This window comes from Pseudopipra pipra, chromosome 9 (genome assembly GCF_036250125.1).
Source record: "Pseudopipra pipra isolate bDixPip1 chromosome 9, bDixPip1.hap1, whole genome shotgun sequence".
Classification (NCBI taxonomy): domain Eukaryota; kingdom Metazoa; phylum Chordata; class Aves; order Passeriformes; family Pipridae; genus Pseudopipra; species Pseudopipra pipra.
This window is the reverse complement of record NC_087557.1, coordinates 13,089,135-13,114,233: the sequence shown is the minus strand read 5'-3', so window position 1 is coordinate 13,114,233 and position 25,099 is coordinate 13,089,135. Positions and strand designations below refer to the sequence as shown.

Genomic DNA, 25,099 nt, shown 5'->3' with positions numbered 1-25,099 from the left:
GGAAACCATAAATAAAAACATTAATCAGAAGTCTTAGCAATCCTGAACTACACAGGAAAGCCCTGAAATAAAAGCAAATCCTCAGTTTCCACGGTTCATTCCTTTGCTTTTGTTTTATCTGTAAACTGATGACCTAATGTGATCTAAATTTTGTAACCTTCTTCAAGATTTACTATTAGTACAGCCATTTCAAAACTCTTCTACTTTTAATTTCTTCTGAACAACAGAAGTCTTTGTTCCCCCAGATAGACTAGAAGCATCTGTTTACACCACTTTTCAACATGACTCAGGAAAAAACAAGAGGTCTAACACCGTTACTGAGGGTGACACTGCAATAAAGAGTTTTCCTACTCTGATATATATCTCTGAGTTAAAAATTTTGAAGGAAAGCTGACTTACCTTGCACCTACATCTAGAACTTATTTTTACAGCAAAACTTGGTTGCTAACATAGTAAATAAACAATAGCACTCATCAAAAGCATAATCAAACCTTCCTTTAGGAGAATACTTTTCCAGTGCTGAGGAAAGACTGACATACAGTTTCCACTTCAGAACTCATTAAATGGGCAATCCAAAGTGTCTCAGAGCAGGCTAGGAGTTAAAATTTCACTTGTGTAATTATTCTGAGGAAATATGTAAGTCTGCCATCTGGAAGTGTATTAGACATTACAAAGTCACTGTGTGCATGCCTCAGCAGATGCAGCTTTTGTTCAGAGTTTTGAGGGCTGTTAATTTAATTAGTCTTGTATTTTCATACACCCACCTTCCTGCAAAGGCAGCATCAGTACAGCTTTAAAAGAATCCAAAGCTAAAAGCTAAATTCAGATTTTAAGGAAATAGAAACATATAAAGTTCATATGGACTTCAAAACAGAGTTTGATCTGTTCATTAGCAGGACTAAACATTACTGCCAATGGCTTTTTAGACCAAAACAGAAAACTGCGCTCAACGCATCCTTCCTACATTAGCTTTCTTAATTTAAGGAGCTTAGGAAAGGATTCTACCATTTGTTGTTTTTGGTTTTCATGGGGTTTTTTTTATTAAAACCACTCAACAACAATGATCTGGAGAATGTAAAAAGCCTCTCATTTTTCCTAATGTCTTTTATGTAATGGGAGACCAGACAAATATTTAAGTTTGATTCTTTCAGGGCTTTTTCTGTCAGAATATATCTCTGAGTGAAGAAACGTTTGTCTGTTCTAAAAACTAGGACCATTACTCACCTAAAAATAAGGACTAGCTCTTTACAGCATCTTCTAGCACTTTACATTTCTCATAATAGCTTGTAAACTAAATTATGTGACATTTCTACAAAATAATTTGTAATATGCAGTATAAGAACTATCTGTGATGAAGGTAATTATATCTGTCCATGTACACATTTGTTTCTTTCTAACTCTTAATCCTGTAAGATGCAACACATGAGCAGATCTCTGTCAGTGCGGGGTCCTAATAACTGCACAGATCTCCATGCAGTATTGCAGAACTATAGAACCAAGTTGTTTCTTAGATTGTAAACCTATGCCAAAGAAAATCATCCTGAAATATTTGACAAGGATCAGAGTTTCCGTCAAGTGAAAATCCAGACAAGGCACACAAGCCAGCAATGACACCAAATCAGTGGTGTTTGCACAGCCCAAGAAGCTCAGGCCTTGGGGATCCAAGAACATTTGAGACACTACGAGGTAAACACATACAGCTAACAGCAGAAAGACAGGAAGAGAGACAATTTCTAGAAAACTATGCACTTTCACAAATACAGCAAAACCTTCAAATATCAAACACTTTTTAATTAAACTGAATACAAAAATCAAACAAGGCTGACATGGAGAAAAGCTCAGAGATTACTAAGAGCGATTTAAAAGCCTAGACGATTTGGAAAATGTCCATCAACACACCCATTAGTTAAGTGTGTACATTGTAGTTTAACTAACTAGGATAATTTACACTGCAACAGCTAATGAGGTTACTACACAGATACCCAGCTGCCCTGCTGCATGGATACCTGAGCTTCCTAACAAACAGTTTCTGAAAACAGAGTTTGCAGCACGGTATTGATTTCAGGTCACCTGAAAACATGACGATGTAAACTGCAGCTGTCCAGGAGCCACTTGCTAAGCAGCTCAACTGTCTGTGCAGCAGGAACAGACAGTTGTGGGCAATACCTCCATCAGACATCCCAAAATAATCGTCCCTGTTCACAACAGGAAGCTTTTCCTGTACATTAGTTTCCAGTTATTATAATACTGGCCAATATATATAACACTAAGCCAATAAATAAAAGAAAATAGGAATACTAGCTATAATAAGAAAGAGATTCTTATAATCAGTGCCATAGAACAGGAAAATATACTAAAACTATTGCTGAAATGTTAAGGCATTGCTCCTCTCAGCAAATATTTGTCAGTCATACTGGATTTCATGATTTTAAGAAACTGAGGAACTTTGTGTCATTTCTGGTTTGGTTTGTGTTTTGTTGGGTATTGGGTGGGATACTTTTAATTACAAACAAATATCAATTTCCTACCTGAATTTGCCTGCTTAACAAGAAAAGGTGTTTTGACAACACTATGAAAAGATAACCAGTATCATTATAACCTTAAAGGAAATAGTTTGCAGATGTAGTACTCTACTTTTAAAAATTCCTGAATTTAGAGGATTATCTAACACAATCTGTAGGGAGACACTACAGACCTTCTAATCAGATAAGAGATCAAAGAGACAAAAGTCTAAGAGGATTTTACAAATAACACACTGAGACTAGGAATTCAAATACCTAGAGAGAAAATTATGATATCTAATGGCAGAAATAATTTATAACAAAAAAATATTTATTCTAAAATCAATTATTTCCTGAAAAATACAATGCACAAAATTTAAAGTCCAGAGCCATGTTTTAATCTAAGCTTTATGTATTTATTTATATATCAAATAGATACACATGACAGGTTCCCCTATTTCTGTAGAAAAATAAAATCACCTTTAAAAGTCTCAGAAAAGATAGTGAAGTGCTGCTCTGTCCAGTGTTACTCTTGGAAAACAGAAGAAAAAGGAGGAAGTGGCAGAAGATGCAGCTGATGCTGGCTACTCAGGGAAGTTAAGGGGCTCCATGTGACTCGGGAGTTGACACTTGAGACGGATCAGACTCCATAAAAAAAGGCGAAAAAGTTGCATCGAAGACTTACTAAATCAGCAGAAAGGAAAAAAGGATGACACGAAATAGGGTCTAAAAAGTAGTTAGCTCATCAGAAAGTAACTGTATCTACAGGAGTAAAATAGAAGCCAAATTTGGCTACCGAATAACACAAGAAACTCCAATTTCTCTCTCACACGACTGTGATTTCAGCCTTAATGATTTATTGCATGTTCCAGATGCAATAATGAACATGCTCTTACCGAACAGCTTTTGTCAGAATTCCTTTTCCATTGCTTCTTTACTTGCTTCTTTGCTGCAGTTGAATGAAGAGTTGCATGTGTCTGTTTTCGGGGATTTAAAGCCAGAATGTTCTGTAGAAAGAGAATAGAAAACATTAAAATATAGATAAAATTTCCATGGAAGTTCAAAGCCTCTTAAATCACACCTTACACACTTATTTACAGTGCTATGCAAAACCAAAACACAATTATTTAACATTATAGCCCAACTCCATAGTAATTAGTTTAGATTCACATTGTCCACACAACTTAGATTATGAATATTTAAAGACATTTCTAGGATTACTAGAAAACAAAATTATATTTAATGGCCTTAATAATGGTTTCCATTCCCATGGATATTTTTTATGTACAGCATATAGAAACACATAATTCTGCTTCATTATATCACTCCAAGTAACAGTTGTAAAGCAAGATAAGCAAAAACACTAAAAAGGATCTGTTTTATTTCTGAATGTTTCATCATTTCAATATAAACTCCAACTTCCCCCGCACAATAATTTGCTTCTACACCTAGTGAGCTGATGAGCTAACTCATTTATCATAAAATGCTTTTATTTGCAAGGATACAAACAAATCCAGGAAATATAGCCACACTTTTAAGTCATGGTGATGATCTGACAACAGGCAGAAAGAAGTTTTTACTGTCTTTCCCTGTATTAGAGTAACTCAACAAATTAAATTCACTTTTTGGAACCCAAGCTCTTTTTCCAATCAGGCAAGTGACAGGTTTCCATAGCAAAACTGACCTCATTTAATTCAAGGGATGAGTGTGAAAGGCACGCAAGAGACACATCCAGACTCAGGTCTGTGAGGGAGAACCAAATCAGGCACACTGTTGGTTGCAACTCCTGAAATTAGTTTTGTAAGTTTGCCTTCAAAAAACATGGACTTCAGCACTATATGTCTCCATTGTGGTGAATTGGGTGTGCTTATTCTGCTACTATATGTCAAAGATGTGCAAGACTGGCCTAGAGAAATGGAGGCTGAACATGATGAGTACAATGGGGTTATGAATATTATATCAGGATGTTTCCTAATTTTAAAAGTCTGCTTGAATGGGTGATAATGATGAAACAGTAATCTGTTGTATTAAGATTTTATTGTACTGACACTTATGGGGACTTTTTATTTTAAATGTGAAGGAGTCACTTTCTATCCAACTATTTAATGCTTTAATCTGAACTGATTGGTAATCCATTTTTCCTACAAGCCAGAAATCTCACCTACTTGAAAATTCCACCTGCAAACAACAACACAGCCCAATGCAGTAACTCCCAGCTTGCCTGAAGCACAAAGATAAAAGTGGGGTACAACATTCAAAAAGGTATAAACTATTTAGCAGCCTACATGCTGTTGACTTTCAGAAAGAGTTAAAGGGTGTTATTGGATGTGCTTCTGCAATTCTAGCAGTAAAGACTGCTCCATTTCTAGGTGTTCCCCAGCTGAGTACCTCAGGCAAGATGTGGGCAACCAAATGCAGTCAGTAGTGGTTTATGCCAATTTATTTCACTCTTAATTAAAACAGAGCAGGGGCATCCACATAAGGGATGTCATTTACAGCATCTCAGTTGATACTTTAATTTCTCAGGATAATCAAACTCAATTGTTGGAGCACATCTGACTGTTGAGTGGCCAAATTACAGAAACCGGGCAGTAGGTTCTGAATCACACACAAACTTCAGCAAAATTTTGTCTTCTCTCTTTTGTAATTGCTTAATGCTTGGCCATGAATATTATAATTATTTTAGCAAACTGAAATGAATTGCAAATTTCTAGCAATAAACTGTAACAGATGTACTCCACTGGGTACAGCACCAGTTGGTTTAAAACATGGAACAAATGGCGGGGCAAGCCAAGGACGGAAGAATCCCCATATGTTTGCTCCTGTTGGAATTCTGCACCAGGAGCATGGCTCCAAGCGCAACAGTTGCAGAAATCCAAAAGGACTACGTAGCACAGCATGTCCCAGAATTAAATCTGAAATAAAACTGGCACAGAAAATACTAAATCACATATACAATGTAAAAATTGTTTATATTCCCACTACCTAAATAATATACTACCTGCCTAAATCTTGGATTGCTGACCAGAGTGGCAGCTCTAGCTAGAGATCTCTGGTGTTTTAAGAACAACTCAGACGTTAACTGCCTGGATGGGAAAGTAATGTAAATGTTTCTGGGTCTGTTGAACTGTCAGAAACGAAAATCCATGAGGGTGTTTTCTTCCTATTCATTTCAGTTCCCTGGTTGGTTTTTCACAGCTTATGGCTAGTCAGACATTTAGTAAATTTAACAAATAAATGCAGATAAGTCAGCAACTAAGAACAAAAATTACTGAGAAGAAAGTTCTACAGTCGGTATTGCAAATAACAATGTATGCACAAAAATAAACCACTCTGGACATGCAAGAAAGGAATCCTGAGATCTCCAGTCTCTCTAACACACTGGTCATCTGAGCAGGATGAGAGCTGCTGGTGAGAAGAATTATTTGGGGTTCTGCAATCTTGCTTGTCTGAATTCCATGCTTATTCTGCTCCATAAATTCTCATTCTTGACAGATGAGCTGTTGATCTCTCCAGATGTTAAAAGGGCAAGACTCAAGTTCCTCAATAGAGAATGCAAGTACATAATACACTCCTTTTCAAAGTACTCTGAACTTTGGATTTCACATGAAGATGCTATTTGTATAGTAATGCAGAACCTGTGAATAATATCTTTACAGTTTTACATAAATGGCCACATTTATTTAATTAAAAATAAAGTAGGTATAAATCCATTATCATTAATGGCTGCAAATCAGAATATAACAGTTCTGTATTTGTGTAGAAATCTGTTTAGGTTGATGGAGAAAGAAATGGGGCTATGAGTAGGTACACAGATGCACATGTTGAGTTTGTGACTCGTGGCACAGCTGCACAACATGCACAGTAGAGCTAAACCTGCAGCTTTGCACAGTGCTGATGATTATGCACACCACCAAAGAATTATACTTTCTTTCATTATCTCCATAGATTATTTTGAAGACTTCACTTTGGGAAGAAAGCTGAGTGGCCTGTCTACAGAATGTAAACCAGTATATTTTGCAGATGAGTTCCTCAGATACAACTACCTTAAGGAATTCTTTTAATAATAACCCACGACGATGACTTCTTTAAGTCTTTTGAAATACAACAATTATAAGCTACAAAATATAGAAGAATGGTTTGATTTCTGAATACATCCTCTTCTGGAAGGGAACATATTATATTGTTATTATGTGACTAATAGCTATTAAGGTTGCAAGTATCCTAAAATGCATTAAACTACTCATATGTAATGTACATGGAGAACAACTAGCATGTATAAATGATAGCTACAGTTTTTAAATTTTGAGAATTTAGTGACAAATGGTTATGTTGATCTGTGCCAACACTAACACAGCTTCTGAGAATAAACTTACCATAAGCTATTCATTAGATGCTTATTGCTTAGCTTCTACTTTAAACTGTATGACTAACAAGGCTACACAAAAAATACTAGCTCTAATTTTCACTATCATCTATTAATCAAAAGACTGTAAAAGTTTTAAAACAGCATATTATACCACAGTAAGTAATTTACAAAAAATTTGAACTAATATTACTCCAAATAAGCGATTTCAAAGCAGTCACTCAGGATAGAATACACCCTCCAGTTGGGAGTCCTGTTTCTGACACAGCACTTTTGGTTAAATCAGGGCAGGTCTGGTACTTGCTCCCCAGTGATGCAACAAATTTCTGGTAAGGACATTTCATTTCACTTTTAATTTCATTAAAAGTGTCACACAACATTTTATTCCCATCTCATAAAGCCACCCTTTTCCTGAAATCAGAAGAAGCTATTGCAATTAAATCTGATTCTTAATTAAATGCATATTCAGTAAAATAAAATATAAAGTTATGGAAGCACTATGCTTATTGGGAATGTTCCAAAGCCAAGAGGGATAGGGGAGGCAGGCAGAGAGGGCACATTGTTAGGAAAAAGAGTACAATTTAAATCACAGGTAGGACTTCAGTAACTTCAAGGCAGTCCTCAAAAAGTCCTGCTAGTCTAGCATTGTCTTTGTAAAATATATGGCACTAATTCAGATTTTGAAAGCTTTTCTTTAAAGCACTATGTTGTGAAATCTTTGGATTTTTTTTCTTTTTTTCCTTTCTCTGCCCCAAAGTAACAATCTTAGCCAGGTGTCTTGCTTACATGGACATTGTCCCTCACTCAAAACAGTAAGTCTGGAAAAAATTCAATAGTTCAGATTCCTCTGCTTCTGGAAAGCCTCCTACTGAAACCAATGAGTTGCAGCAGGAGTATTTAGTCCTCAGTAATCCTCGTCTTTGTTATTGGTAATTCAAAGTCAGAATAAGGATCAGAAAAATCTACCTGCAGGCTCTGTCACAGGTTGCAGCATTAGAACTGTGTAAGCTTCTTAACAAGACAAAGTAAAAATTTGCTGGTTTCATGGATTCTGCCCACTTCCCCTAGCTTGTTGGGAAAGTTTCTTATTCACAGCCCCAAAACACCTGCTTAAGTTCACCACAGATCAATACACATACAGTCACAATGGACCTGCTGAAAATGCAACTGTGTGCATGCAGGCTATGGTTGTGGGCATAAAATACAGTCCCATGTGTTATTCTCTTTGTTTTAGCATATAGCACATTTACCTAGCCCAAACCCTGCAATACACAGGTTATATCCTGATTTACTCCAGTTGCTTCATAGAGCCTCCTCAGCTAAGCTCTTTTATATACATCAATTAAAATTCAGGAGTAGCCTAGGCATGCTAGGGAATGCATGTGGTGAACAATTTAACCCACCCCATTCCATTAATCTACCCAATTTCCTTAAAAAAGAGTTGTAATCTCCCTCACAGCAAGTAACATTAAATGTAGTGTAAGATACATATGTTCACCAAGTGAACATAATGAGAACATATTTATTTTTTCTAGGAGTAATGAGCACACTAAACAATTAATTTCAAAGCTATGCAAGTGTTAATTCACTGACAGAAACAAGTACCTGGGGCTTTTCCGATGATATTTTCTAGTATGTCTGAACATGAAATTAATTTTATAACTGTTATTTAGTCAAAAGCCAAAGAACTCAAGATAGAAGTATTTGTTTTTAAAAGATTAGACGACCCAGAATAATGAACAGTGTTTAAAAACCATGTCAGTGAAGAAAAAGACGACCAAGGCATGAACTCCTTCTATTAATATCTAATTTGAACTGCCTAGTTCATATTTTACATCCACTGTGTCTCTCAGAAGGCTGTATGAAGCACAGTTAGATGCAGCCTATAAAGTCCCTAACTATCACTGGTGAATGAAACTGGTGAAAGTTTCATTACTAAATCACCAAAAGCAAGTTCTAGTCATAGAAGAGTTTGTAAGATTAGAAGATAAACAAGATCTTAAAAAATAAATACCTATGGTGTCAAATCTTCCAGAAGCTAGCTCTATGTAACATTTTGTTATTGAAAGAATATGGGAAAATGTTGTGAATTTCTCCCTCATGCTTATGTATGACAGAATATCCCATAAATTGACACTTGTGTCAAATGTGCATTTCCTTACTCAAGATCTGAAGAGAATCTTACAAAAAATTTATATAATCTGGCTGATAATGTATCTTAGGAGTTCATCCAAAAACTTCAAAAAGGTGAAAAGACTGTGGTTTCACAGCAGTTCAGGCCTGGTTTAATTGTGAGGCAACAAAGGCCAGAGAAAGCTCAGTGAAATGTGAAATGAGCGCAGATGTCAGGGGAACAGTGTGGTCAGCCTTTGGAGAATCCAAGGGAAACCCCCAAAGAATTATTTTAGTGTATTATCAGATATATTTTCTGTTATTGAGACAAATGGCTGCATGTGTGAGCAAAGTCACAAGCTTACTGCAAACCCATTTTATTGCAGTATATCAATGTGATGAGGTGCAACCCTCTTCTCTTTCAATAAGGATAAATTCTCTAGGTGGCCTTTTCCGTCCATGTCTGAGAAACAGCACTTTACACTACAATGATAGCTACAAACCAGAGTCCTCAAGGTCCAGAAAGCTGGAAGATAGGGCTCCACTTCTTTGGCTAGACAACCAACCTATGAACCAGTGCTAAAAGAGCAGTAGCACTGCAGCCTCCTGTGAGATAGGGACTGAGAAGCCAACAGGCTCAAGGGACTGAGGTCTGACCCTGAATCTCGGTGTGCATTTGGGCAGGGAGAGCTCAAACACACCTGGAAAAATACTCAACTTTTAATCAGAAGACTAATTTTTTCTTTGAGCCACACAAGCTCAGAATCTCAAAAAAGTGCAAAAACTAAGGCCAGTGGATGATCTTGTGATAAGCTGTGCACTGACAGGTCACTGCCTTTAGCATAGCATTTAAGTACTATATCTTCCTCTTTACATTTCCACATAGCTTTACATTTCCCCATAAAACAGACTGCTACTATATCAGAACAAACACCTCTTCAGTTTCTTGCACTCCTTACATAGCCTCAAATATTTAGGTAGAGTAAGACTATTTACCTTACTCATCATAGCATGCCAGTATCCTAGGAGTGTAGTCCTAGATCCATTACTAGATACTTAAAAAATGGCATTTTCAAAACGGTTTTACCACTACAGATTTTTATGATCCTCAGATTTCCCTGCACTATGTAAACACTAAGTCTTAACCAAAAGAGCAGTTTTCTAAATCACTCCCACAAAAGTCGGGAAAGTCTTAGATATGAGTTAACAAAAGCGCACTTTCTGTTACAAAAGCAAAGTTAATGCATTACAGATTAACAAAGTAGCAAAATTACACAGTCCTAAACATGGTTTATCTAATCGTGTTGATACCTTAACTTTCAGATTAAGAGCTTGATTTCTCTAACTCAGCAATGCATTTGTGCTAGGTATTACTGTAAATTCTAAAAGGTTTATTAAGATAAAAAACAAGAAGAGTTGTTTCCCTTAGATACCAACCACTCTCCTCTATGGGAAGAGCTCTGGGTGGTAAATTACGCTGCTGGAAACTCTGCATGCTACCTCCTTGACACAACTAATCTCTGCTCAAGTGCCTTGACCCTCACAGGGAAAACTAAAGCGAATACCCACCCTCCGTGCTTTACTTTAAGTACCCAAGCAGTACTAGTATTCAGTGAATTATTCATGTGTTTAACACAAGCACATATACATCAAAACCATACAGCGTAAAGCAGGCTCAAATTTCACCATAACAAAAGATCAGTTCTGAGGCTTCTCCCTACTCTGTGATAAGATCATGTTTTCACACTATAAACAATACACCACATCCAAAAACATTAGCCTCCATATAGCAAATTCAGAGAAGGCACGGCTGAGCACAGCTCTTGTAGATTTACTCAAAGTTGATTTCACTATTATGTATTCATTTTGTTGTCTAAAATATTACTTAATTTACCATAGAAGGTTTTAATTTGGTGCAGCTATCCTTCTCCACATACAGTTAACATTTTAATATTTTTTTCTCTCTAACTGGACAGTTTTTAACCATCCAACCAACTGGCTAAGTACAAAAAGAAACCCAGAGCAACTCCTGTCACAGTCTTGATTCTTAGCTTTATGAATGCTGTTACATTAGAAACAAGCGCATGCATGGTCTCCACAGTCTGTGAAACCCACTATGCCCAAAGTTACCTTTTTTCATCTTCCTAACAAAAATATATTCCTTCTTTATAAATCAAAACTCAAAGCTTCAGAAAATATTAGGTTTGTATCACAGGCATAACAGTAGTTTCTGGTTTCCTCACTATAAAACTTATCCATGTCTCGACTGCTTGCACATCAAATTGCTCTGTTTACATGAGGAACACATATGCCATTTGGTAACTGCTCATTCACACAGAGAGTCATTTAACAAAAGGATTACAGCACAAAGGATCGTTATCATATACATACATTTACACCTCACTTCTATTTTTCTACAAGAAGACAAAAAGACTGAAAAAGAAGGCAAGCTCAGTTGCCCTTTGAAAATAAACTTAATGCCAAAACCAAAAATAGGCCACTGTATCCCCATAACTGAACCTCCCAACTGGACCCTCAATTGTGGGTGTTTGCTTAAGGAAAACCCAAACTTGCATTAGAGACATGTCAGCTCATGACAGGTGAACACTCTACTAAATTTTAATCACAAGAGAGAAATTAGCAAAGTTACTACTGCCTAAGTTTAATCATTGGCAAAATCAGCGGAACTAATTTTAGCTAAGCAAAGCAATGTTCTGAGAACTTCGTTAAAAGGTGATTTGCAAAGTCCAATAAATGAACTTGAAATTCAAGGATGAGTGACAATATACATCCAAAAGATCTAGTACATTCAGTGCTTGAAATACATGTGAACATCTGTATTTGTTCCAAGAACATGCCAACTATCTATCAGTACTGACATTCTAAATCTGTTGCAATATGAAGAAGTAAGAAGTAAATTTACCTTTGTGCAACTAGTGTCCAAACTTCTACAAAAATTTCAGTAGCAACTGTTAAATACTTTGGTAAAATACAAAACTGGAAATGGAACTACTGATTTTCTAGTAATTTTGTGTATACATCAGATCATTCTAATCAAAAGGGAAAAAATAATCAGCATCTAGAAGTAAAACAGAAATGTGAAGGACTTATTAATTGTACACTATAAACAATAATGGTTTGATATGTGAAGTCACATTTTAAAATATAATTAAATGCCTGATAATTGGGGGGAAAAAAAAAGAAAAAAAACCCTCACAGCCAATTTTCAAGCAATATAATTTGACAGCCCATGCAAGTAAGGCAAGAGGAAACTGTTGCCAATTTCCCCTTTTCCTTTTAAAACATCTTTGTCTTTTTTTGCAGAAGCACAGAGTGATGTTAACACCTTTAAGCAAAAAAACGTGATATTCTGTAAATACATGGGGAATCATATGCATTATAGATGACAATGAATCATAAATTGACAACAGGAAATACAAAGGGATTCCTTGGAGTTCTTCACTCTTACAATTTTGATTTTTAAATCTTATTGACATTAAATACTGATGAAAGTGTGGGATGGAGGCAGAGGTGATAATCAGATTAGGTTTCCCAGTCTAAAAACATGCCAGTAAACATTTGGATTCTGATCTATCATACTTTGTCCCATGCTTATACCAGAAAACTTATTTTTAAAATACTTTATAAAGGGTGTTGTATGTAGTAGCATTATTTCCCAACTCTTTTACTTATTAAGCAAAATTGCATCTCTGTTGTGAGTCCTCTAAACAGGGAAGAACTAGTATTTTTATAATTTTTAAAGTTTTCTAAAATTATAGTGAAGTATTTCTCCTATAAAAATACTGTAATGATTCTGAAGCTGTGGATTTCAAGCATGAAAATTAAAGTATTGGACTTTTAAAAAAATAAAATTTCCATCTTGATGACAGGTCAAAGCTGTCTTTCCTAGACTACAAGACCACAAAGCTGTCATTCAATTAGGATTGAAATATTAACAAACACTTGTCTCAGAACAGCATCCCTTTGTTTGTGGTTTGGTATGAGCAGGAGCACATACTGCAGAGTAACAGAAGTAACGTTATTCAGAAATGATGCAAAGGAAGAGTATCCAGGTAACTGTTCTATAAGTGCTTTAATTATTTTCCTGCTCTTCAGAGCAGGATTGCTTCAGAAATGTGGATTTAGTCTCTACCTCATAGAATCATAGAATGGTCTGGGTTGGAAGCGACATTAAAGACCATCTTGTTCCAACCCCCTGCCATGGGCAGGGACACCTTCCACTAGACCAGTTGCTCAGAGTCCCATCCAACCTAGTCTTGAACACTTCCAGGGATGGGGCATCCACAACTTCTCTGGGAAACCTGTTCCAGTGCCTCACCACCCTCACAGTACAGAATTTCTTCCTAATATCTGATCTAAACCTACCCTCTTTCACTTTAAAGCAAAACCCCCTTGTCCTACCCCTACATGCCCTTGTAAAAATAAGCCCCTCTCCAGCTTTCTTGTAGGCCCCCTTTAAGTACCAGAAAGCTGCTTTAAGGTCTCTCCTGAGCATTCTGTTCTGAACAACCCCAACTCCCTCAGCCTGTCTTCATAGGAAAGGTCCTCCAGCACTCTTATAATTTTTCTGGCTCTCCCCTGGACTCACTATAACAGGAACACATCCTTTTTATGTTGGGGACCCCAGAGCTGGATGCAGTACTCCAGTGGGGTCCCCACAAGGGCAGAGTAGAGCAGGAGAATCCCCTCCTTTGACCTGCTGGCCACGCTTCTTTGGATGCAGCCCAGGATATGGTTGGCTTTCTGGGCTGCAGGCACACATTGCCAAGTCATGTTGAGCCTCCCACTTGACTTTAGGTCAGCTCTTCTTTTAGCTATTGTTTGCTCCCTTTTCCTGAGCAAAGGCCTACCTTCACAGACAGATGAGTTTTGTAAGCAAGGAGGGTGATTAACACCAGAAGTAAAAGTTATATGCCCAATTAAGCTGCTTCTCACAGCACCCGAGGAAGGGATTCACAGCTGCCAGTATGCCAAGCAGGGCACACTATTTGAGTGTGACAAAACACCGACCAGACAAGAGAAACACAACCACAACAGTTGTTCTATCTCACCCTCCTGGACTTACACATCAACTGGCAGCCTCTCGCAGGATTGCCTCCAGGATGATGGTTCTAAGCCTGAAACTCCCTAAGTTTAAACACTTATCTCCATTCAAATGCATGAGTTCCCTAGCTTCCATTTGAAACAGGGAGAAAGAGGGGGAAGCCATCACAAGTAATTACAAGAATAAACATTTTGTATAACAGTCTAATTGTTACTGGAGTCACCCTGGAACAAGAATACCTTCATCCCCATGTTCCTGCCTTGCACTGCACAGGATGGATGGTAAACCTGGATGAAATTCTACTGATTAGCTCTTCAGCTAAGATGATATAAGTGAATCAGAGAACAGACATGATAAAAACACTGCTCCAGCACTAAAAGGGTTTTGACCCAACTCTCAAGTCTGCTTCTGTACTTTTGACGAAGGGCTCATTAATAAGGTGCACAGAGAACATTATGCTGGGAGTTAAAAACTATCTAACTTTGCTTTTGAGCTAAATACTTCTTAGTGTTCCTAAATCAATTCATCTTATCTCCTCAGCTGGTGCCAAGATTTAGCAGCATGCAAGCTACTCTGCTTTACTTAAGAAGCAGTTCTTGTTCTACAGTCTTCTGGAAACTATTTCTTATCATATCCTATCCTAACTAAAGAGAACTGGCCCTTCAGCAGTCAATAGTATTGGTTACTGCTGACATTTTAGTCCGACTGTAGATATTTTGAGAAGAGACAATATTTTTATTTTTTTCTGTTCTGTATTCATTTCATTTCTCCATTTTATCACCAGGATCCTAGAACAGCTTCTGTTGTGGTTATCTTGTTTGCTTTTTTTTTTCCGTCACAATTCTTTTATCACTTTCTCACTTCCATCTGTTTTGAAAAGCTATGTTTGAGTTAACTAAAATCTTCTAAATTTTGCATTTTCAATTGGAGCTGAAAAAAGGGCAATATCAAACACAGCTTTAAAATGGAAGCAGAATAATTCTGGGAATCACCTCTCTTCTCCCATCTTGTGTTCCTGTTATCAGCACACACACATATCCACACATTCAAGTGTGTGTGTGAATTTGCACAAGCCTGCTTTGTTCCTCTGATTCTGAAGACTGTCAAGATTAGTAGGGCAGTGTACCTCTAGGATGATGAACAGACTTGTTAAGGCTAAAATCAGCTCTCGTATTTACCTGTAATTATATTCCAAAATATTACACTACACGTGGTATTTTGAGCACACATCCTCACACCAATTACGGATCACAGTCCTAAGAGTTAGTATATAGCCCTAACTAGACACACTAAGAAGGACAGCAGGCTTTAATTTCATCAATACTAAACCAAAGGCAAATCTGGTACTCATTCCGATTTTTGCACTGAGCAGTAAATCACTGACTACTTCTTCAATACTGATTTAATTTAGAATTAAGAGTTTTCCTAATGTGAAGGCTACACCCTATCTCACAAACCTCATTTTTAACCTTAACATGTGACACAATATGAAAACTGCTGACACAAATAATTGACTGCTTTATTATAAATAGAATATTTAACGTTATTTTTTAAATGCCTCATAAATCCACATTAAGTCTACTTTATTGATTTCAGAAAAGTTCATTTTATTTCCATAGCGATATTGCATTATCTGAGCACTTAAAAAAAAAAACAAAACACTTTTCTTGGTTTTAACTGTCATTGAAATATCCTTCATTTCAAAGATATCAAGAAATTATCACTATTCACTTTCAATACAAAGCCTCTTACATTTCAGCTGTCATTTTCAAAAAATCATACTGAAAATAGTGTTTCTAAGCAGAGTTCAGTTGCAGTGTAATAAGTAATAATTTCATCAATTAGCAGTATTCAGCATCCACTGAGAGTTCTCTCACTATTATTTTATTCATAGAGTTCTTTGTGGAAGTAGCATACTAAAAAGATCCATTTATCCTTCAAGGTTTTTCATAAATGTGTCATACATCTTAGAAAACAATTGGTTATTATTCTCGCTCAATCTAAATAACTATAATAACTTCCAGGTGTAAAACCTCTCTTTATACTTTCAATCTTCTTTACTCACATTATGGGTCTACGTTCTTAATAACCTATTCTAACACTTCTACCTACATTCACAAATGAATTCTGGAGTTTTGCATGCATGCTAGACATGCCTGGATGGAAGACTAGTCAGCTTATTGTTAAGAGCAGAATAGAGTTGGGTTTCACAGAATGCCCTTCACAATCAAGGCAAAACCAAGCATTTTATAATGAGCAAGATGCTAGTATAGATGTTAACAGTGCAATGGCCGTACAGGAAAATGCTGTGATTATTAAACTCGGCAATAGCTTGCTTTGCATATTTTATTCCTCCTTCCCTCCAGATCCCTGCACATATTTATCAGCACTTTTCTCCTCACCTAGAAGCACACGTCCTGCCTTCTGTTCTTTCATCTCAAGACTGCAAAGGGCTCCCTTCAGAGCGCAACATTATCATTCCTTAATCAACTGACAGGTATGCGACTGGGCAGTAAAAGGTCCTCTCTCAAGACTGGGTAGGCAGCTCCATGCAGACTGTACAGCACAACAAAACAACCCCATCTCAGGAAACAGTAGCCCAATTTTCAGTGATGCATCTCCTACACAGCAGCCTGCTCCATTCTCTCCACATTGGTCAAATATTTCATTGACTGAAGAAATTCTGGCCAGGACAGCTCATTCCAACAGAAGTTTCAGTTTAAATAAGGCCTCTCAGAGCACAGTTAACAAAATCACAACAAAGAACCAAGGCAATTGTGCAGCAATATATTAATAAATAAACTAAGTACCACAAAGACCTATCTGAAAATGGCACAGAGTCTAATCTCCATAATGAGCATAAACCTAATGATATTGCATGTATTACTAATATTTGAAAGAAGAGCATCCTTAGGAAGAACATATTAACTAACATCAAACTTTCAAAGTAGCTTTCAATTTTTCCACCTCATTTCTATAGTCTCAAAGTGGTGTGTACAGGTATATCTATTAAAAAAACCACACACACCAACAAGACGTGTGAATCAGACAGTTTGGCTGCCTGGACACTTCTCTCCTTAATTACATATATAATTGTTTTTGAACCCGAAATTAAAATGTCAGAATGCACCATGATTGCCTTTAACTGATGACTAACATCCCATCTAAATGGAAATATTTAGATTCATCGCCTAGATACCTTTTTAATTTGCTTCCAAATAGAGTCACAGGCAAGCATGTCTGCCTTCTCCCATTTGCACTGTTGGTGTCAAGTTGAACTGGAAAGGCCAACCATTTCAATGAACTAAAATAAACGTAATTTTAAGGTCAAGTCACTTGTAACACTTCAGGCAGCAAATGTCATACTCAAAATAAAATTGAACCTCAGCTTAAGCAGAGACGAAAGGTTTGGCATTTCAAGGACTTCATTGTGTTTATCACTTTAAATTTGCAAATAAAATATGGACATCACATATATTAATATTTATCATACTAATAATGTTTTCTGAAACAATACATATAAATAGTAGAAGAATTATTAAAACCAAAATACTTTTATAGGTGGGCTTACTCTAATTTGAAATGGTGAAGTCCTTGCAAGACCTAAAAACACTAAAAATTCCTCACTGGCTTAGGGAGGCATCTATGACCACAGTAAATACCCAGATGTTTCATAGGAAGATATCAGCATTTTGACAGAGGAACGAAGTGAAATTGCCAAACTCAGTCAGCAGCATAGGAAAACAAAGCTGTTGAAAAATAAGGTTATTTCATTTGTAATTTACGATTTGGATAATATTAAGAAAAAACTCCTTTACATATCTTGATCTAAATAGTCCCCAAATGTACTTGCTTTGGTATTTCCTCCTCACTGTGTCTTCTAATTTTCATTGTTACTCTTGGTTTTTTTCTAATCGTATTTTAAAAAGTTTGCCCACTTGAATCCAATGTTCTTTGTCATATACAACAACAAAAAAAAATTGGGTATTTTGTCATGGTTGTATGAGTTTATGAGCAGAAAAAAGTCAAAGTTAAACCAAAACCCTGTCTGAATCACCTATTATTTCATAAAAGAATACACCTGGCCAATTTAAAGGCAAAATGTTCTTATTTTTAAGAAACATTATTATGAGAAGAAAACCAGATAATTTAGTCAAATTCTTCCACTTACTTCTTTAGCTGCTTTCTTCCCCAATCACAATTTGACCTGGATATATCTGACTTTTTTCAAAATTTACGTTTTGAATTATGGCCTTGCATTTGAACTGCATACAGATCTAGAGGACAAAATGCCCCCCAAGATCTGTGTAGCCAATCTCTGTTAGCACATTTCACAAACTGATGCTCTGTACATGTAAAGTTGCCAGAGATTTATGCTGTGCTGATCTGCAAGAATTCTGCCCTTTGTAAAAAATGACAGCAAATGAAAATGAAAAGACTTTGAAAAACATGCCCACACAAACACCACCCTCTGAGCTTCTGATAAGGCATTTATGGCGAAGGGTTTCCTAATCCCAAATGTTTGATTTCTTTGCCAAATCACATACTTGCCGAAGTCTTATATAAAGGCACAAATCCTGCTCTTCTCAAAGGCAACAGCACAGGGCAGGGAGCAGAGTGTGTAACACTGTACTGATGAAATAAAAAAGGAATAGAAATCATATGCTAATAAGAGGAGGGAGGTTGCCAGGCAACGAGGGAGGGAGAGAAAGCAGTTTTTGATTTGAACTCTGTGCTGTCAAAGGGTTAGCATAGCCAGAACAAACAGGACATATTCAATCCAGCTTGTCTGCAGCCACCAGGAATTTCAGCTTTTCTCAATATTTTAAATAGAAGTGTGTTCCCAACTCAGTGCCAGTTACATTTGTGTTCCCTGGGTCATTTTACTGACACTGGCGAAATGGTATAGGATAGGATGAAAAGTGCAATTTTTAAAAGTGTTAATTTTAAAAGCAGCAGCTTGTGTCTTTGGGTAGCACAAACTGCACCATGCATGCACGCTGGCTGGTAGATTGGAGAGAGCTAAGCAATCTTGTGTCCAAGCAAACTGCAGTCCATCAGATACAGCCACACCTCTCTGGGATGCACTGAAAATTGTGCAAATTCTGCCCTGTTGCTAAAACTGCCCCCCTTCAAATGCATCTCAAATGACTGCCCTGCACCGTTGCACTTGTCATAGCTGAAGGGCAAAATCCTGCCTTATGGATCTCAGCTTCCTATATAGACATGTAGTGTTACTTTCTTAGATGTAACACTAAGCAGAGGAAAGAATAAAATTCAAGATTGGTCTACAACATAAAATCATCACGAAATCCATTTCTGTAAAAGGAAAATGAATTTCAGTTCCTTCTCGTTTTTAGAGCTGCTCACTGCAGCGACTACTCATAAGTCCCAGCCATGAGAAGAGGTGGGAATAGCAGTTCTTATTTGAAAGATCTTCTTAGAAAAAGAGTAGAATGCTAAGAATGTGGAAAAAGTTGGAAGCTGAACTCATAAGTAACATTGAAACTCAAAGGTTGAAGGAAAATGAAAAGCACGAGTCAATTTTTTTTTCCAACACAATTATTTTGGAGGACCTGACTGAATTTCAGCACTACAACCTTGCAAACTATCAGCAGTGGAGGCAAGACCATACATAACTCCTTGAGCATCAACAGGATTTGCACATAAAACATAAAAAGATAAATGTTTCATACAGAAGACTTTCCTTCCTACTTGCCAGATCAAATTTTAAATTATGAGTAAATCATATTGTTCAATCCTCTAAGACAGACATGGTAATTGTGGTCCATAATCTTCCATGAGGTCTTAGCAATCATGCTGTAATTGCTGTTCCACTCAGCTAAGGGTTTACTATAATAAAATCTCTAAAACAATGAAAAGGCTTGAGAAATTCATTAAACAAAAACAGCTAAACAGGAAGCTTTGTTTCCTCACTGATTGTTTGTTAAATGACCCTAGGAAGACACAGCCATCAATCTGGAACAGCCATCTGATCATCACAACAAGCTATAAGGCAATAGCATAAAAACATTCTACACACTAAAGCTTCATTACGGAACTTCAAACAACTAACAGGTATCTACAACAGAGAGAAACACTGTAATAATTGGGGCTTTTAAAAATAAAAGTTTAGCCTAGATCAAATGAAGCTGCTTCAGCTATTTATTCACATAACTTTTGCCTAACAGTTTTGTGAGCCATGCTGACTAGTAGAATTACCTGCTATCTTGCTGAAGGTTTCCTGTGTTTTAACAGTACTTTTTATTTTTCAATCCCTGCCCTGCATCCCCCTTTGAGCAAAACAAGCTGAGCTCTCCAACACACCTCTCTACCTGCAGTCTTTCATTGTTCTCATCCATTTGATGAGAATATGAAGGATTAACGTTGCCAAATCAAGTACTTGGAAATTAATGAATGGAAAAACTGTGTTGAGTAGAATCTTGAACGACATTATTGAGTATTGGTCTCTGTGTGCTGTGTTTTCCTGACTGCATTCTAGTTTTCTCTGCAGTCTCTCTAGTCATCTCATTCAGTGATGTTTGGGTGGTGAACACTTTATAACTCTTTGCCATCCAGACTACAGCTAGTGAGAGTAGGTCTCCCAGCCTTCATTGGTAAGGGCTTCTTCCCAGCAGAGCAGAGATGCTTTCCCACACTGTCACAAACCTGAAACATTGACAGTAAATTAAAACCCACCCCCCCAACATAACTTAGTGTGAAAAACGGTGTTATCATTCTTACAGGAGGTGGAGAGTATGTTGGCACTTCACAGATCTCACCTTCCTTCTGAATCATCTGTTGCATATGTTTAAAAGGGAGTTGGGTGTTGATGGGTAATTCCCTGTTGGACCAGCAGCTGGGTACCTAGAATGTTGTCACAGCTGTTTCCACCCCAGCACTGATGTCAGAAGTGAGAATAAAGTGAAAGGTGTGAAGGGCTAGAGCCATGTTCTGAAATTGCAATCTGGGAATTGCCTGAGAATTATCAGGATAAATTTGTGTCACTTTCACTTATAATACAATGAACACTGTCACTATAAACTGTGTCAACCTTTCTTTTCATTTAGCTTCAGACAGTATAGATGGCTCTTAAGTCACATATTTTTATTGTAGAAGTTATAAAATTCATCCCAAGCATCTTTGTTTGGTGTTACTTTAGAAATCTAACATTTGCTGTGCTTTTTGTTCACTGTGCTCTTATTTCTGTGGTGGTGTAATCCATAGGTATAAATAAATTGCTATTGCCTATAGTGAACAAAAGCTTTAGAAACAACATTAACTTCAGGGTGCAAAGGAATGTTTCTTAAGGACCAGACTGTGCCCACTGGGTCCTTAGTGAGGACACAGGTGGCTCCAGGAGTTCCTCAGTGCCTAGTGGAATGCGGAATGAGGTTATAGGCTATTTGAGCAGCTCACTAAGGGTACAGACAGCACGCCTGAACTCAAAGGACTCACCTGGCTTCAGGATCAGTTAGGGAAACAGAACTTCTTGTGTTTCCTGCTGCATGTAAAGGCCACTAGGGAAGTGCTCATAAGCTTCAAGGAAGCCTTATTATACAACCTGCAGTTTCTATACTGTTTGAAGTAGCAGGTTTGATAGAAGTGATGGTTCTTCATTCCCTGGAATATATACTTAGCAGGTGCTACGTATCATGGACTATGACAGCAAGGTAAGCAAGTTTCACTTGTCAAGTTTATTCTTCTCCCAATTCTTCCCAATTGAAGATTGCAATAGATATAATTACATACGGCTTATACACGATGATAGGAAGGAATCAGGTAAAAACAAAAGGAAAGGTGAAAAAAGGAAGACTTTCTTTCCCAAAGTATCACTGGGAAGTTTACATGAAGTCTGTAAACATTCTCTGGATCTTGCATGTACATTTCACATAGTTTCACACTACAAGTTAGTAAGGGACTGCTTTCCTCAAAATGTAGATTTCAAAAATTCTTAAAAAGATTTAGAGAGGTAATAAATAAAAATCCAAGGCAAGTCCTTGTACCATAAATACAAGGTAGGTACTTTCACATGTAGCTATTTTTGAACAGGCTTTCTTTCCTTTTGCTTAGAGTATCTGCATCCAAGGAATATTAACAGCACATTTTGACAGTTGACTGTATTCGAAAAAAGGCAGTGTTTGGAGTTTGTGGGGTTGGCAGTAGTTGAGGTGGGGTGGAGTTGGTGTTTTGTTTTGGTATTTTGGGAGCTATTTTTGTGGCAGTTGTAGTGTTTAAAAAAATAAATAAATGGAGACCACCATATACTTAAATCACAACCCACCTAGTCTCCCACAATATGGAAAGCAGACTTTCAGAACAGGATTATCTATATAATTCCTTTATCTTCTTTAGTTAGGCTAAAGCTTCTGGCGAATCTGAACAAGGGAGACAAGATTCCTTGGAGATAGCTTCCTGGAATTTTTCTTTTGTAAAATAACTTGGAGAACTGGCTGTGATTTTAGCTACTTCTAGCACAGATTCTCAGCTCCTCTTTAATGAATGACATGGTTTTTTATTCAGCCTTAACTATTTATATAAATTATCAAGTAATACCTGGACTTCGAAGATCATATTTAATATTTTAATTATATGAACTTGAATTTGAGACACTAACCGCTGAGATAAGTTTCATTAAATCATTTGTTCAGTTTTTATATTGTAGCCAAGAAATTGACCAAAACATTCAAGTTGTGCTGCCAGTGCTCAAGTTGATAGATTGCTCCCCTCAACAAACAAATTACTGAGAATATTTACCTACAATGATAGACTTAGTTAACACACACTGTCCCTACTTCAAAGATAAAAATAAAAATACATTTTATTGAAAATACTTCCCCCTCTCCCAAAAAAAAAAAAAGTTCTATGCAGGGGAAAAAGAAAAAACCAAACAACACCACGGAGGGCTACAATTAGATTATCAGCAATTACTGATATATTCATCTGAGAGACAAATCATACAATGACTAAATTTATTCGAACAGATGGGGAAAGGACAACACGTTTGGTAAGAAGTAGACTGCCTTGATTTCCTTGCTAGTTCAAATGATTGCTGAAAACAAAAACACAGTAAGATGCTGACCAAAGTTTCTATTTGCAACTTCAGAGTAAAGCAAATGCTAGCCTTTTCAAAATCCATCAGTCTTCTAAATCATGCAGTACTGCATACTATTACCAATACACACTCCTATCATAATATTGTTCTTTGAATCTGAGTCATATATCTAGAAATGCAAAACAATGTAACCCTAGAAATATTTTGCATTAAAAATTTGAGGAAAATACAACCTGTACAACTAAAAATCAATCCTTTGTCATAAAAAAAATTATCTTCAACCCTTGAAAAATCCCAGACTGGCTGCTCTGAAAACACTGAGCTGGTAAAAGACAGTACTGATTTCATACCACAGTGCCTCCCTACCAGGAAGACTTCTATGATAGTTCATTCCTCCTGCTCATTCCACTTCTGGAGATGAGTCACGGTTTGAGCAGCCACTCAGTTAGGAAATGGACTAGGCACAAAAACTCAATATGAGAACTCATGATAAAATTCAGTCACAACTGACCTAGGGGTGTGTTCAAGCTGCTGCTGTGCACATTCAGGTATTATGACTCGGCCCTCAGTGAGCTGCAACAGCCCACTCTAAACTTAGTACCTTACATTTCAAGGTAAGGTACAAAAAGTTGTGTCAGGCAAGAACAAGACTATCAACTGCAAGTTGATATATTCCAGACTCTTCATAAAGAGCTGAAGTTTACAGCCACATGCGAGGTCCTGTGAAGGGTGGGAAAAAGCTACCTTGAAGCCCAACCATACAACCTGGCTAACGTGGGCAGGAGTTCACCACATATTCCACTGCACTAGCAGTGGCCAGTCCACCTCGCACCAGGGCAGGCCCCGAATCTACTTCCAAGATCCCAGCCAGACCTGAAGCAAGGAATGTCATACAAAAACATTAAATGCCACAGGTGCAGCAAGCCACTTGAACCTGCCATCCTGCTCAGCCTTCCATGTAACTGCTTTAGCCCACGGAGACTGGGTGCAGCCCGTGCGCTCAGCTTGGCCCGTGGCGGGACAGCGAAGAGCTGCGGTCCTGCACATCTCCACCGGCCCACAGGCAGCTGCAGGACAGAGAACACCAGCCTGGCAGCCTGAAGCCGCCAAGGGCTCAGCAGGTCACGGCCCCCGAGCAGCGCCGCCCGCAGGAACCCTGCCAGAACCGGGAGACCGACCCCACGGGGGAGATGGGGCTCGGCCAGACCCTGCCCTCGACTTCTCCGTAGAGTGAGAGGAGCGGAGAGGGGAGGCGCCGGGCGCCACCCCCGCACACCCCTCGGCCGGGTGACTGCCGCGCTGCCCGGGGCGAGGAGGCACAGGGGCACAGCCGGAGCGCTGCGCCCGGCGCTGCCCCGACGGCCGTCCCGGCAAGGGCCGCGGCTTCCCGGGCGGCAGGCCAGCCCCGGGGCCCCCAGCGCCGCCAAACTTTGCCGGGCGCTCCCGGCCCGGGCGCCGCCGCCGGGCAGAGCCCCCTCCCCGCTAGCGACAGCCGCACGTCCCGGCAGGGCGAGTGGGTACCTCAATGTCCACCGGGTCCCGGCTCAGCACTCGAGCCATGGTGTCCGCACCGCCACCGCCTTCCCCCGGCTCCCCGCAGTCCCGGAGTGGAACAGAGCGGAGCTCGGGAGGAGGCGGAGCCGGCAGCCCGGGCAGCAACGCCCAGGTGGGCGGGCGCGCCCCGCGCCGGGCCGGGGCCGCCCCGCGGGGCAGAACCGCCCGGGGGCAGGGCACAGGTGTGCGGCGGGACCGGCACCGCCCGCGGCGGGGACAGCGGGCACCCAGGGCGGGGAAGCCCTGTATGGGGGGCTCAGCACACACTGCCCCGCCGGGAAAGGGCCGGAGTCCATGTGCCTCTCCCCATCACGGACCACGTGCACACCCGGTCTCCTGCACCTCCTGGAAGGGAAATTGCGCGGAGAGGGCCAAAGATCACCCTGGGTGTTTATCATGACAATCCCACAGGAGCAGCCTGCACGCTACGAGTGCTGCACCTGGGG

At 38.6% G+C, this 25,099-nt stretch overlaps 1 protein-coding gene across 9 annotated transcripts in view; it reads right to left on the bottom strand.

The window, feature by feature from the left end:
* Positions 1-24,776, bottom strand: part of DPYD (dihydropyrimidine dehydrogenase) — a 337,796-nt gene extending 313,020 nt beyond the window's left edge. For 8 of the 9 annotated variants that reach the window (XR_010432716.1, XM_064664686.1, XM_064664689.1 and 5 more), the window contains exons 1-2: positions 24,621-24,776; positions 3,398-3,508 (exon numbers count right to left, since the gene is read on the bottom strand). Coding sequence is in view for 7 of the 9 variants with exons in the window: in XM_064664686.1 (XP_064520756.1) it covers positions 3,398-3,508; positions 24,621-24,659 (150 nt within the window). In the remaining 2 variants the exon portion in view is untranslated. Of the gene's footprint in view, positions 1-3,397; positions 3,509-4,185; positions 4,408-24,620 lie in introns of all 9 variants that reach the window. The other variant, XM_064664692.1, reaches the window with a different exon arrangement.
* Positions 24,777-25,099: the final 323 nt, after the last annotated feature.